The sequence below is a fragment of the Pagrus pagrus genome, assembly GCF_965226575.1.
Source record: "Pagrus pagrus genome assembly, chromosome: 22".
NCBI classification, from domain to species: Eukaryota; Metazoa; Chordata; class Actinopteri; order Spariformes; family Sparidae; genus Pagrus; species Pagrus pagrus.
This window is the reverse complement of record NC_140204.1, coordinates 8,683,929-8,699,261: the sequence shown is the minus strand read 5'-3', so window position 1 is coordinate 8,699,261 and position 15,333 is coordinate 8,683,929. Positions and strand designations below refer to the sequence as shown.

General features: G+C 41.3%; 1 protein-coding gene across 6 annotated transcripts in view; it reads left to right on the top strand.

Annotated features, from left to right (window-relative positions):
• Positions 1-15,333, top strand: part of poln (polymerase (DNA directed) nu) — a 62,689-nt gene that overhangs the window by 14,762 nt on the left and 32,594 nt on the right. For all 6 annotated transcript variants that reach the window (XR_014621446.1, XM_084344245.1, XM_084344246.1 and 3 more), the window contains 5 exons: positions 2,728-2,811; positions 3,067-3,162; positions 3,541-3,597; positions 3,800-3,856; positions 5,575-5,640. Coding sequence is in view for 5 of the 6 variants with exons in the window: in XM_084344245.1 (XP_084200371.1) it covers positions 2,728-2,811; positions 3,067-3,162; positions 3,541-3,597; positions 3,800-3,856; positions 5,575-5,640 (360 nt within the window). In the remaining variant the exon portion in view is untranslated. The remainder of the gene's footprint in view (positions 1-2,727; positions 2,812-3,066; positions 3,163-3,540; positions 3,598-3,799; positions 3,857-5,574; positions 5,641-15,333) is intronic.

Sequence of the window (15,333 nt, the reverse complement as noted above, 5' to 3'; positions counted from 1 at the left end):
TTCAACCGGCTGCCGAGAACACAGCGCAGTCGACAGCTTCTGTATTAATACAAATGGGAGCAAAACAGTGGGAGGATATGAGAAACAGAGAGGGAAAAAAAGAGCCCGAGACAGAAAGAAAAATATAAATTTCTCTTTCTCTTCTCCTGGGTAGGATTAGCGATGTGGTGGGTGGACATCCTCCGGGGACCTGTCCTGTTTACATGCAGATAAAAACCAATCCTGGAGACGACACTTAAGAGCTATCACAGACTCACAGAGACAGACGCACAGATGTGTTGGACGCACACGTGCCGAGGAATACACGCGTGTTCCTGATCAATTTTGCAGGCAGTCATAGAGACGAACACACACTCTTAGTTACAACTCTTTCAGGCGCCAGCAGGGGTGTTGTTGTGGAGAGAGAGTCTTTTGGTGTCTTGCCGTGTTACTATAAATAGGATGGAGAGTCTGTCTTTTTCCTTCAAGAGGCTGTGCTGCAGGAGGGAGCATCACTGTCTGCCTCTGCCAACACACACACACACACACACTGAGGCACTGAAGTTTTTGCAGACTGCTGCAGAGTTATATGTGTGTGTGCTTGTGTTTTTGTAGTACGTGAGTGCAGCCACGCATGTCCCCACTCTGTCGTGTCGGATTTGGTTTTATCTAGGCTGTCAAGTTCACCTGTCTGAACACTAAACAGAGGATCCCTCCTGTCTGTCAGCCCTCATCTTACAAACATGCTCGCATGCTCTTTTGTCTTTTCAGCCAGCGTTATTAAAATTCAGGAGGACAAACGTTCTGTTTGTGTTCCCCCCACGTCACTCTTCAGATCCAATTAGACGTCCTCCTGTGGACACCCTTCAAGTCAAACTGAAAAGTCCACATTTCGATGTAATGATTAATCCAAAATATTTCCCGACAGTGATAGATTCTTGCCATAACTGCTCTGTGTGTGTGTGTGTTCGTGTGTGAAACTCAGTACTAAGGGGCTAGCATCCATTATTGATGAGGCAGTCTGGAGCCCGCTCTGGGCTAAGAGAAAGATAGAGAAAAGTACATATTTTGGATTTTTTGGTGCCTGGCAGCTCCCCCTCTTCCCCCTCTCTTCTGTCTCTTTTTATATCTCCTCTCTCTCTTGCTCTTTCTGCCATTGTCACTTCCCTCCCGCCTCTGCCCATCATGCTGTCAAGCTCTGTCTGTCTGAACAGTCCCACTCCGCTGACTGATGTGTGTTTGTTTCCAGTGTCATTTTCCATCAAGGTCCAACTGCAGCATTCCCTGCAGCTGCCCGGTCCTTACCTGTTCCTCTCCCTTTTATCATTTCTCCACATACCCACTTAAGTATGTGCATCACATTTCAACTTTCTTTGAACATTTTAACCCCCGTTTCTTTCCAACATTCACATCTCTGTTACCCTCTTCCTTTCCATTGCTTCCTGTCCCTCATTTCGTCAACCCACCTCCCCCTCCCTTTTGTTTTTTCCACTCTTGTGTCTGTTTCTCTTCTCTTCCTGTCAAGTTGTTTAGATGTTTTTGCTACATAGTGAGACTTGTAATGAGCTGCTGGTGTGTGCGGTTGTCGCTTGTTAATGTTTAGGCTGTATATTGTACGAGCAGGAATACTTATTATCTTCCCCTCATTTACTCCTCTTCATCTCTGTCTCACTGGGACTCAGCCTCTCGGCCTTCCTCTTTCATCCTCATACGTTTTTGTCAAGTGCCTCTATGTTTCACTCTCTTCTATCAGTCTGTTTTTCTTCCCCCTTTTTTTTCCATCCCTAGTGCCTCTTTGTTCTGGTCTCTTTCCTTTTTATTTTCCACCGTAGCCTCTCTTTTTACTCTCCGTTTCTTTTGACCACACTTTCCCCTCTCTACCATTTTCTCTCTCTCTCTCTGAGTTCATCATGCTGCCTGCGTCGACCATCCTTAGAAAGAAAGTTCATGAAATTGTGTCTGACTCTGAGTGTAAAGAATTTAGACTATGCGAGTGAACATATGTGTGTGTTTGTAGGTTGTTGCAGGTTGTTTGTAGGTTTGTTTTTTCATAATTTGTGTGTTGTGTTTGTGAGTGTGTGAAAGTTTTAGCAAATGCAGTTTGTCGTTCGTTCCTCTGTGATCCTAATGCTCTCACTGTGACTGAGGTGTGCATAAGGCAGATTAACAGAGCTTTGCCATTGGCCATTGAAAGGGAGGAGAAGCCAGACAAGTATTACACATATTAACAGTTCTCTCCACGAATAACCTCCTGTCTTCGGGGCATTGTGTGTAACCAGGTCTGGTTATTGTGACTGATAATTTACATATCTTCAAAAGTTTTTGGTAAGCTAGCCACCAAGATGCACAGATTAGGTGTTCTGTCATACATTGCATGAATACACTGCTGTCTTCCAACATTTTTATTGGCTGTACATCCACTGAGTGATTGACTGACTAATTGACGGTAAATCATTATACAATCCTTGTAACAAAAATGTAAGTTCAAACATAGAAAATATGGTAATCTTCTATCTATCTAAGCAGTTTTTATACCACAAATCTACACATGTACACTGACTTTACTACTGAGTAGATACTCACACCAACAAATATATTTATGATAGCTTCCCAGTCCTTCAATGCTTGTAAGTGAAGGAAGTTTGCTGTCTGAAATAGTGAGTAAATACTGGTAAGTTGGTTAAAACGAACCTTGAAAAGCATTTGCATTTCTATAATATTTCCCTCTCCTCTCTTTCTCTCTGTCAGACTAAGATGAAGCAGTTGGAGCAGGAGGCCCATCGAGCAGCTGGACAAATATTCCTGGTCACCAGCAACACTCAGCTACGAACAGTGTGTACATTTATGTCTAAATCTGTGTGTCGTATATCTGCAGGTAAATCTGTTTGCTTATGTATGTTTGCATGTGCGGCAGCTTCATCTTTAACTCTGTGTGTTCTATACCTCTGCACAAAAGTTTCTTTAAAAGAAAATGTGTGAAATTTCTGATGTTTACAATACGTATGATGCTTCCCTCTCTCTGTATGATGATTGTGTGTGTTCACCGCTGTGGACTTACGGATGTTGTGGCGTTATAATGTGTTCAAGGTTCTGTTTGAGAAGCTGTGCCTCCACGAGCGCTGCGAGAACAAGAAACTCCCGAAGACCATCAACAAACAACAGCAGTCAACATCAGAAGCTGCAGTACGGCATGCACAGTCACAAACACACACACACACACACACACACACACACACACACACACACACACACACACACATACGTCAATTTCATCCTCTAATCTCTTTTAATCTAATAAAACCAGCTCAGTCTTATTTGAAGTTTCAGTGTTTGTACTGATGAATCCAGAAGCACACACAAACACACACTCAATCCATTTCCTGGCACATTATTGCATTTTAGTATTTGATAAACCTTCGCCAAGTACAATACATACATACAAATCAATAGCTAGATGTTACCAAATTGATTTTTGTTGGATGTTTGCTTAATTTTGTCATTGAGCTCTTTAATGAACGACTTCTTCTCATCCTTTCTCTCCTCTGTCTTGTTTTTTTGCAGCTGTTGCAGCTTCAGGACCTGCACCCTCTGCCAAACATCATACTAGAGTACAGACAGGTCAGTCGTGCCTTTAATTCATGTGCCATTATTGTCAGCAAAGGGTTTCATGCCCTTATTAAAGCCAGTGTATTTTATAAACAATGTGCAGTTCTGCCTTTTGAGGGCGTAAATAAAGTCAATGGATACAGTTTGCAGTAGTAGAGCATACCAAAGTGTGACCATTGGTTTACCAGCAACAACCGTGTGTTGTAACCCGCAGGTTCACAAAATCAAATCGACTTTTGTTGATGGGATCCTCTCATGCATGATGAACAAGGTGAGCACACAGCTGGTTCAAATGTAAACTTATTCACACGTTCACCTAAAAGGATGTCTAACAGTCAAGATCTGTCACAACTGTGTTTGTTGCTCATTCTGAGAAATAGATTTTTCTAGACTTTTCTCCTCGAGGCTGGAACAACTGAACCAATCGGTGAAACCAATTGTTGCGAGGCTGCAGGGTGCAATTACTCAAAATGATCCCACAGCTTTTGTTTTTCTTTACTCGCGGTTTGGTTCAGCGTTAGCCCACAAACCCATCGTGTACCTCTTCATGCTGCTGGTGTGAATATCTCTATCATTATACAGTACTGCTGTGTTCGGTACTATAGTTGAGAACAACAGGGTAATGCCGTACGCTATTCAGACTTGTTCAGCCTCCAAAGGTGTGGCTGCTCTAACCCTACAGGCCTGGATGCTTTTGCTCTAGTAACATAACAGTAAAACACCTCATCTGAGTTTGTCTCTTTAATGTCTTGATCCTGTTTACAGCCACTGCTGTACTGACCTGGCAGAGAAAAGGTGCACTTCTGTGTCTGCCTGTCCCTCCACACTGCCTTTGTTCGCCTCTGTATGGGAGCAGCAGCTTGTGTTTGTCAATCTGTGCTTACTCAACTCTGCAAATGGGTCTGTCTGGCTGTCTCTAGAGCTGCTTGGCTTCTGATGCTGGTGATTCATTTGGTGGTCTGTTGGGCAGTGCGGGCAACAATCCCAGCTAGAGGACGGTGCTGTTGACAAAAACAAATATGATTTTTTTTTTTTACTCATAACCCTAATATGAAACATGCAGCAGTATTTTCATATAGTACTGTATATTTTGATAAATCTGTTTAAGTAATTTTTTGAGCAAAAGGCTAAATTCTCTGATTCCAGCTTCTTAAATGTGAATATTTTCTGGCTTCTTTCCTCCTCTATGACAGTATCTTTGGGTAGCAAGACATTTGAGAATGTCATCTTTGGCTTTAGGAAACACTGACTGACATTTTCTCACCATTTTCTGATATTTTAAAGACCAAATAACTAATCGATTAACTGAGAAAATAATCGACATATTAATCGACAATGAAAATAATTGTTAGTTGCGGCGCTAAACATCATATTATTTATCTTATCTTGCAGCTTTACGTGTGGCAGCATGCAGAAACTGATACGTAATTTGAGTGTGTTATTGCCAGGTATTGTGTTGGCCAGACAACGCGCCAGGTTGTGTCGTTAAAAAGCATAATTGGACGTTTACACCTCAACTCATCTCAAGGAATCTTTTCATTAAAGACAGTTCATCATCAGCCTCTGACGGCTGTGCTATCCTCATTTGTCAGGTTAATAAGCTCGCCTTTAACCAGATGTTGGGGTTGCACAATTGAACAACAGCTCTGTGCTTAATTGCACTGTTGCATGTTCGGCTTATTGCACCAACTCAACTGGCACTACAGCCCACGGACAGCTGTCGTATGGCACTGTTGTTGCATTTCGTTCCAAAAGCAGATTCGGAGAGATGAAGAGCGCAGCTGTTGTTTTCAAGCTGAATTGGGAAGGAATTAGCTATATGGAAACATAACTGATCATATAGCCAACTCACTGAAACATGTATATTACAAGATGTAAGCTGATGTCATCTAAATGTTGATGTCATAACACGTTGGATTTGCCAGCTTCCTTCTGATTTATTCATGTCTGCCTCTCTTTTTATATCTGTCTTTCTCGACAACACATCAGAACCACATTTCCTCTACATGGTACCAGACAAGTGTGGTGACAGGGAGAATCTCAGCCAAGCACCCAGTAAGTATGACCTGCCTGCCTCCCTGTTTGTCTTCACTTCTTTGTCTTTGTTTCTCTGCTCTTGAAACTACTCATTACGGTTGTTAAGTGGCTCGAGCTGGAGTTTTCAGTTACTGGAGCTCTCCATGGTGCTGAACGGTAGGCTGAACCTGCGGGTGCTGTTTGCTGTGCTGCTGGCCTCGGTTCATGAACCTGTGCCTTCTGACATTACTCAGCCGGCCATGTTTAATCACTATAATGGAAACAGGAGGACGTGAGTGTATTTATCAGTCGGTATTAGGCAAGTTAAGGCATGTAATGAGCCTGTTCAACTATTTTTTCCTCAGGCAGAGAGTCGAATAAAAGAATAAGTAAACAAGACTCACAATCTGTTGGATTCAGCACCGTGTTGTGTTAACCACACATACATTTTCTGCCTGCTGGTGTGTAAGATCATAACAAAACAGAAACAAGCTGTCTGGGTTTTGTGCACTCTGAATGAAACAGCAGGTCCTTTATATAACCTTCAAAATTCTCGATATCAGCGCTTTCTTCTCTTTTCTCCACTCTCTTCCTTTATAATCTCTGCTTCTTTGTCCACCTACTGTATATATCTTTCTTTTGCTTTCTTTCTTTCTCTCCTCACATCTCTCCCATCTTAGAGACTCTTTGAAAATGCGTACTGCATAGTAATTACAAAACACACACACACACAAACAGAAGAAGAGGTTCTTTCTCACAAATATAGATGTGGAGATTTGGGAGTGTTATGTAACAACAAGTTGGGATTTCTTTGAGATGTCCAGAGGGGGGGAGAAACAGAAGCATGATATGTGTGTGTTACTAAGATGCTTGCTATCTTTGTGAGGACCCATCTCAAATTGATACCACCCTATTGAGGACATTTCTGCATTTCTTGTGAGGTTATTTTGGCTTTTCGAAGGTTGAGATTTTGATTTCAAGGTTAGGGTTGGAGTGAGAGAGGGAGAGAAATGTAAGAACCAGTTCAGTGTTAGATAGAGCTGTAATGATTGGTTGCCAAAATCTAACTCAAATTGGCAACTACGGTATTTTGATAATTGATTAATCATTATATGTTAAACATTTGCTAGTTACAACTTCTTAAATGTAAGAATTTGCTTCTTTAATTTGTCATTTATGACAAGAAATGAATCATTTTGGTTTTGGACTGTTGATTTGACAAAAGAAACAATCTGAAGACAACACTTTGGGTTTTTGGAAAAATTGTGCAGATCACAATTTTTTGACGTAATATTGTGAAACTATCAGCAGATTAATCTGTAATGGAAATAATCATTAGTTTCAGCCCGAGTGTTGATATAAACTGTGAGTTAGGGTGCGTGTGTGGTTTTCAGAGATGTATTAGAGAAATGCTCCTGGTGTTCGCTCTCATGCACTTGTGTGTTTCTCTGTATAAAATCCATCTGTTGAATTTCATCCCTGAAGTAAAACACAGGCGTAGCCAGTCTAGGCTGTGATGATAACTCACAACAATATTGCACTATGAATGAGGTTTAGCTAAAATGGATTTTTTGATCTGTATGATGCAAGTATTTTCTTATATTTATGAATGTAAGCATTCTCAGTTTCTACAGTAGAAAGTCCTTTAACCAATATTGAGGTATTATGGGTTTAGATGTTTTACATTTGAATTTAATTTGAATTTGTTTGCATAAAAAACAGAAAATACAGTCACAACTTACTGAAGAATACATACATATGTTTAAAAAAAACAGACCACTACAAACAAATGCTTTGTCTCTCTTCTACTTGTCAGCCTCCTTATCTACCCTCTTTCTCTTCTCCCTGCCTCCTCTCGTCGGTATGGGACAGACGGTCGATAGCTCATTTCGACACTGCCCAGCTGTCAGGGTCCAGTGGTTCTGTCACTGAGTACTGCTCTAACACACTCACACATACAACCGTGGAGACATTGAACTTTTCTAATCTCACTTAGCGATCTGCTACACATTGAATTGATCGTTCTGCTACTGAATGATGAATGTGACTGCTGGGCAGCTGCGGTTTAACACAGCTCTGTCCCCTCTGTTTTGAAGCAGTGCTGGGATTTGGTTGAGCGTCACATTAATCTGGTTGTTTGTGTGTAGCTGTGTTGGTGTGTGTCTACCAGTTTGGTCTTTGAGGCTCTTATATTGGCTTGTGCTATAATTGTCCTTTGTTTTTATTGCAAGTAATAAATAACATTAAGCTCATTGGGAAAATTAGCTGATTCAGCTCCACACTGATTGTTTAATTTGTAATAACTTTGATTTAATGATTTGTTATGGGGGCTTACTGCAACGTCCAATGTTCTTAAAGGCTAAACAAACCTCTTATTAAAGTTTGAGTTGCCAAATAAGTGAGTAAACTAATTACTTTAATATGATTAGTGATTTGGTGTAATATGTTTTTCTGTGGTGGTATGACATCACTGCCTGATGCCCTCTGCACTACACCAGCTTTTCACATTAACTTCAAAATCAACCTGTTTCTATTAGGTCATAGTTTTACCTTCAACATAGCTTTTACTAATGAATGAGACACAACAACAAACAAGTTGAATATGGGCGGGAACTCGATAACACACTCACACATTTTTTTTTTGTTTCAGTAAGAGATCCAACCAGTAATCCTAATCCTGTAGAGAGTGGTTAAAGAAAAGCCTTTGAAACAATGAAGAAAGTGATCCACAGACGAAGATGTGCGAGACATATTTCTTAAAAATGTTCAGTCTAGGGTGTGACGGAGCGTGGAGAGAAACTCTGCTGCTTGATTGATTGGAACGAGAAGATCATTTCACTGTTATAGAGCCAGGAGGGAGAAGAAGAGTCAACTCCCTCTAGTGCTTTCTCTTTTTTATTATTCAAGCATATAAATGAAGTTGACTCATAATTATTCTCATCATAATGCGGAGTGGAGTGTGCCGGTAGTTAATTGAAGACCCACTAATATGTCACATCCCGCTGCTTTGAAGAGAAAAGGGGAAAAAAAGCTGCCGTTTATAGTTTGTGGGTTGAGGATGGTGCCACTCACCATCCTGCTCACACACTCAGTTCATATACACACACACACACATATTCAAATGAGGAGTGTTGCAGAGGGGTTTAAGCTTTCATCTGTTGCAAGTTCAGCTGAGGTGAAGCCAGACTGCAGTAACAAAGGGGGGCCTGAATTAAAGCAGGACGGCCATAAACTGCTGCTGAGTTAAAAGCGCTGCAAGAGTCTTGCTGCAGAGGCGAAGTGGGGCTTTTCTGCTCTGCCTCATCTGTTTTTATCTGCTGAAAGCCAAAATATGCGCAGTCTCCCATCCCTAGCTCCCACTTCTACATCTGCAGGGTCTGTTTTTTCATTCTCCTCTCAGTCCCAGTCTATCTTTTCTCTCTCCTCCTTTTAACTCTTTTTATTCCTCAATTTTAATCTCCACCTATCTCCTCTTCCTCCTCGTGTACTTCCTCATTCTCCCCTTTTGCGCATGATGCTTTATTTCTCTGTTCTTTCTCTCTTTCCCTCACATGGCCCTTAATAGTAGCAGTGAAATGAAAGAGGAAAAATAAGATCGAATTTCCTCTCCTCTCTCTGTTTTAAGCACCAAAGAGCTGAAACAACATTCTGGTTGTCGGGTCCTTGATGCAGCACTGTGTCCTGTATCATCTGTTTGCTCTCTCTCTTTCCTTCGGCACTGTTCAGCTTTCGCCTGAGTCCTTTACAAAATGTGTTCAAAATGCAGAGCCACAGGAAACAGATGAAAACCTGACATTCTGCAATCATTTTTAGGTTCATGTCAAACCATTTGTTTGTTTTGTGGTGTGGGTTTGACTCCCCCTGTGACTTTTTGTCTCAATTTTACTGTTTTTATGTGTGTACTTCCTCCCCAACAAGACTCAAAATCTCCATGATTCAACTGATGGATTTTACATGTAAAATGTGCACTTTTAACTCTCTTTTCATGATTTTAATTGTTTTTTTTGACTGCAGACAGAATAAATGTTTCTGATGTGGTGTAGGAAGATATTTGATATGGCAATATACAGTATAAGAACACTGATTTATTCCATTATTGCTGTAAAAGTTTGTGTTTGTCTTATGATTGGGCTGTTGTGTCTGTTCCCAAACTGCCAACTGAGTTCCCTTCTGGGCTAGTCGGGCAGTTTTAATGTTGGTTCAACAACTGCTCTGCATTCAGTCATTAAATGTTCTGCACTTACAGAAAGTCCTCCCAAGGCTGATCTAAACACTTCACTGAAGTGTGTGTCATGTTCTCCGCTGACTTGCTGGCAGTGTTGTGAACACACTCTGGTGCATACACGCAGACAGGCACACACATTATACAAATTGCATACACATACAGTAATATCTTTTTAATTATCGACGTGTGATATAGAAAAGGCAGGTAGAGAAAGAAGGGATAGTGGATTTGTGTTAGTTAAAGTGATAGAGAGCTTTTTATTTCAAATTAAGGCTGCTGTAAGCGTTGTTGTTGATGTTTTAGCTAACTTCCTGTCCATTTTGCAGTTAGCAATCCCCTCCCTCCTCTCTGCATCACTATCTGAACAGCAGCGGTAATCACTCAACATAGCAGCAAACAGGAGGATCCTGCGCTCTACGCTTTCACGAGCAGACAAAACCGCCTCTTTATGGAGTTGTCTGTCCTGATTTAATAAAGTGGGCAGGGATACCAGAAAACTCATTTCGTCTTTTACTCTATGAGCAGAGGGAGAAGATTCATGGGTTACTGACAAATACTCTGTAACAATGATTACTGTTGGAATATATAGAGCTATTTAACACTTATTTTAATATCATGATTGTTTTGTAAAAACTATAATTGCACAAATGTACTTCTTTGAACTGATAGTTAAGTGCAACAATATAATATTCATGAAAATGATTCGACTGCAGCCTCTAATCACTCATATACTTTTTATACTTAATGTTTTTCCATTTGGTTTGTATGTTTGCTGCTAGGGTCCCGTATCTGCCCCAGTGTATCAACCAATCATCCGGGGCCAGTGTTAGATAAACTGGCTTTGTTCAGCTACCGAGAGCAATCCCAGAATTCACAGGGACGGCAGCTGATAACGGTTAGCTTCTTCCATCCCGTTAATTCTCAGATGCATCACAACTTCTCTTAAAGATTATGCCTCATTGTTACCTGTCACAATTTTGTAAGACCTGGCCGTTCCTTCCTTGCGGCTTAAGCAATTGGATGGTCCAATGTAACGGACGTAAACAATGCAACGTGTTTACTTTCGAAGCTACAGTAGGCTATGGCTGAGCATGAGCAAAGCTAATGGAAGTAAATTCATCTGTTTTTTTAATTACAAATACGCCATGTTTTCCAATACATAGTGACCTAGTGACAACAAATAAATCATATATAGAAATAAGGAAAAAATCATAATTTTCTTATCACATCGGAGCCCTCTGAATCAGAATCTGATAAAATCATGAGGTGTCTAGAGTTTCCCATCCTGGGTTAACTAAGTGCCTTCTATTCAGTCACACTACTAAAACTAATGGATAGGCCGACTGTGAATTTTGCAGCCATGTGCCATCTCTCTCTCTCTCTCTCTCTCTCTCTCTCTCTCCTTCTCTTCATGCTGAGCAGATGGATTTTGGCCGATGTGTTTGTTTGTGGTCTCAGTGTGAATGGAAAAGAAATGTAGCAACACATGAGTCCAAGTGTGCATGCAGATGTGCATGTGTGTTTGTATGCATGTGCGCGTCTGTTTCGTGATGAGTCATTAAATCAGCATGGTGTGTGATTTAATTACCCCACACCAGCGCCACCAGTGATTCAGTCATCCCCATCTGTTTAACAAGGCAGGGCTCCTCTGAGACTCAACCTCTCTGTGGGCCAGTTTACATTCATGAAAGTGCGGGGATAAATTTGCAGCGCACCTTTCATTCAATTTTGCGCTCACAATCTGTGCGCAATTAGTGCCAGATGCACGATTGTATGACAAAAATACGTCACTCCAGTAGTAATAAGATAAATTAATATTGGAATAGAGAGATAGTACAAAGATAGTACTTGCTAAGGTCTCCCTTATTCTCTCTGGTGTGAAAATATGGATCTGAAAATCCTCGTAAACAAACTTCCACCAACACTGGAGGGGAATATAATCGACAGAATTTGTAAGCATTGCCAAAATCAGCTTGACTGACATACTGTGCAAATGCATATTAAGTATACAGTAATTAAACAGTGCTGGACCAGCAGGAGCCACTCCCTGCCCTTTCACAATAAATAAATTAACTGATTGTTTGTTTATCTGCATCTCACCTGCAAATTGAGGAGCCTTAACTGAGCCATCATGAATATTTCAACCAAAGCTAATGAAAAAAGATGAATCCCAACCGTGGGTCAACCGTGCCAACAGGTGCTCTGGCAACAAGTGTCATTATGAGGTCTGTGCAGACCCACTGGAGGACCAACAGGAGCTAATTGCAGGTCCATTATCAGGCCATTGTGAGGCCTTGTTAGGACATGAGGAGGGCATTAAAGAATACAAACACCGGCTTGTTATGAAAAATAAGGAACGATGCTGTGCACGGTGCCAGTGGTAGAAACAGGAAAACAAGCATCTGCATGATTAAGTGGCCCATTCAGAGTCGATGAGCCAAGGAGAAGAAAACACAAGCATGTGTGTTGGTGTGTTTGGCAGTTGATGGCTCATATTTTCATGTGTCTACGTGTGTTTGTGTCAGACAGGCTAGGAATATTTATGTTGCGTGTGTTTCTGTGCATGCAATACACAAGTATTTGCGTCCGCTTTATATTTCACACACGTCGATGTAATTAGAGGGAGGAACAACAGCATCAGCCGCTGTTTAATTGAGGTTGCCCTGCTCCTGTGCTTGTCTGCTTGTGTGCGTGTCATTTTAACATGCCATACACGTCATGCGACTGCTTGCTAGCTTGTCTGTTTGTGATACCTGCGCGTACCTGCTTGAGTGTTTGTGCTCCTGTTTTTTTGTATTTGTAAGAACCATTTTGAGGACTGAGCAAATAAAATCGAAGGGAAATTAGTGTGTGTTTGTGTATGTGAATGTGTGTGTGCTGTATGTGTGTGTACTTGCTTGGACTCTCAACAGGCTCTCTCTCATTCTGACTCACACAGTGTCAACTAATGAACCATTTCTCCATTCCCCATGACACAGTAAGGGTGATAATGAGTTAGACCGCTCACAGTGCAGGCGCGCGTGTGTGCGTTTGTATTTTAAGATTTATTTACGTGCTAGAGAAACAACATGCAGGCGCTGCTTGCTCCTGTACATACATGCTGTGTGTTATCGTGAACATACAGGACACGTCTTTTCTTAAATATGATGAGTGCAGGAGGGGATGCAGTGAATTTTTGGTCCAGTAGGTGATGCCATCACTGGAATTGCTGTAGTCATAAATAAATTATGGAGCATTTAAAGGTCCCATATTATGCTAATTTTCAGGTTCTTACTTTTATTTTGGGTGTCTACTAGGAAATGTTTATATGCTTTAATGTTAAAAAAACACATTATTTTTCTAACACTGTCAACTGCTGCAGGGCCTCTATTCACCCTCTGTCGGAGCGCTCCGTTTCTTCCAGTCTTACAGTCAAAGTTTTGTACCAAACAGGAAAAAAATGTGTGATTAATAGTCACATGTATCCCATTTACTGAGTATTTCCATTAATTATTTTTCAAACATAATTTGGCTCATCAACATTGTCACGATTGTATTTTTTTGACCAATCAGTCTGCTCTGATTGGTCACTTCTCACAGGCCTGAGCAGTCACCGCCCAGCGTGTTTCCCCATTAGCGCTGCCAGTGTTTCTGCCCCCATGCTGGGGGTGACCTTACCGAACTTCTGACAGCTTGTTTAAAAAGAGTTTCTGAATATGTGCTGTGTGCATTTCTCTGTGGCTTAAGCATTTTGATACTTTCACAGTATTTATATAGCACCCAGACCTACTTTATAATGAAAAAAAGACATGAAAATTTCTCTTTCGACTGTATAACTTTAATCAGTCTGTATAATAATTTGTGGGGTCTAATTAATTTATTTTGCACAGACAGAATGTGTAAAAGTGCTTTTGTAATTGCAGTTTCTCTGTATGTACTAACATGTCCTTTATTGATAATAACCCATGCTCCCATGATGTATTTGAACAGGTTTAAATTTATACTGACCAGTGCTGTGCAGAACGATTGCGTCTATATATAGTATGGACTTGGTCGTGTGGTCATGTGTGTGCACTTTAAATTGTACGGTCAGCAGAAAGCATACCAGGCTGACCCAGACTGTTTTATATTTTACAATCTCTCATTCATCCTCTCTCTCTCTCTTTCTGCAGTGACGCATGCACAGTCGTCTCCGTCTGCTCTTTAATTCTTTGATTCTCTCTCTCCGCTCATCTTTTTTTCTCTTTCATCTCCTGATCTGCGTCCCTCTCTCTTTACCCCCGCCTTTCCATCTCTTTGATTGTGTTTGTGCCTTTCTCTCTTCCCTTCTTCCCTTCTCTCCTGTCACATCTCACTTTCTCTTTAAAAGCATCTGGAGGTTTTGATTGCACATCAAAACACAGGACTCCGCTCACTTTTGCACAACAATAATCAACAAAGGCGGTTGTGATTGACTGAATGGGTGGCTCTGAAATGTGTTATCTGTTTTTGTGTTTTGTTTTTTTTCATAAAGCTCTGTGTGTTGATATGTCATCTCAATGTTGGGAGAAAAGACCTGAATTATGTGGCAAATCTTTTTATGTGTGTCAGTCTGTATTTCATTGTGTGTGTATGCAAGGACTGTGTCTGTATTAGCTGTAGGACAAGGTCTGAATGGACCTTGGAAAAAATGAGTATCTGGTGGTGATTCACTGTGCTCTATATCCAGTATATGGTGACTGTGTGTGTGTGTGTGTGTGTTTTTACTGATTTAGTCTGTCGTCACTGCAACACTGTGCGCGATGGGAGAGCCGAGCATTCGCATCCGACACGCCAAATCACCTGTCACATAATAGGGCGACACACAGCAGACACACGTACAGTATATTTGTTATTACGTGCGCCTTTTCTCATTCACTCTGCCCCGAATACACACTACAGGTCACGTATGCCATGTACAGTAACTGAACCTGTGTGTGTTTGTGCTTAGTCTCTGGTCCCTCATGTATTCTTTCCACTGTCCACACCCTGCCACTGCAGTCCTGTCTTTTCATCCTTCTCTCTCTCTCTCTCTTTCTCTCTCTCTCTCTCTCTCTCTCTCTCTCTCTCTCTCTCTACCTCCCTCCCTCTAGTGAATAATGAATGAGTGGTGAAAGCAGAGAGTTGTTTTCTCTCCCTGGATCACACACGACCATGCACACACACTGCAGGGTTAAACCAACCACTTGCACCTTTGGAGTCTGGCCATGATGGGAAACACCATCTTTGTTTGTGTGTTTCTTTGCCCTTTCTTTTGCCTGCCCTCTTCTCCATCCTGTGTGTGTTTCCATGAACACATTGATTAATGTGTCCTGCATGTCCTTGTTTATCCATTGACATCCACCTTATACACACAAACACACACACACACACACACACACACACACACTCATCCACCGTGTTTGAGTGTGCATGTGTGTTTCAAAGGTTGGATACAGTGGGATTAACAGGGATTAAAATGGACCTGCTGAGTCTGAACCAGCTCTTTTTTTTCTTCCCTCCATCAAACG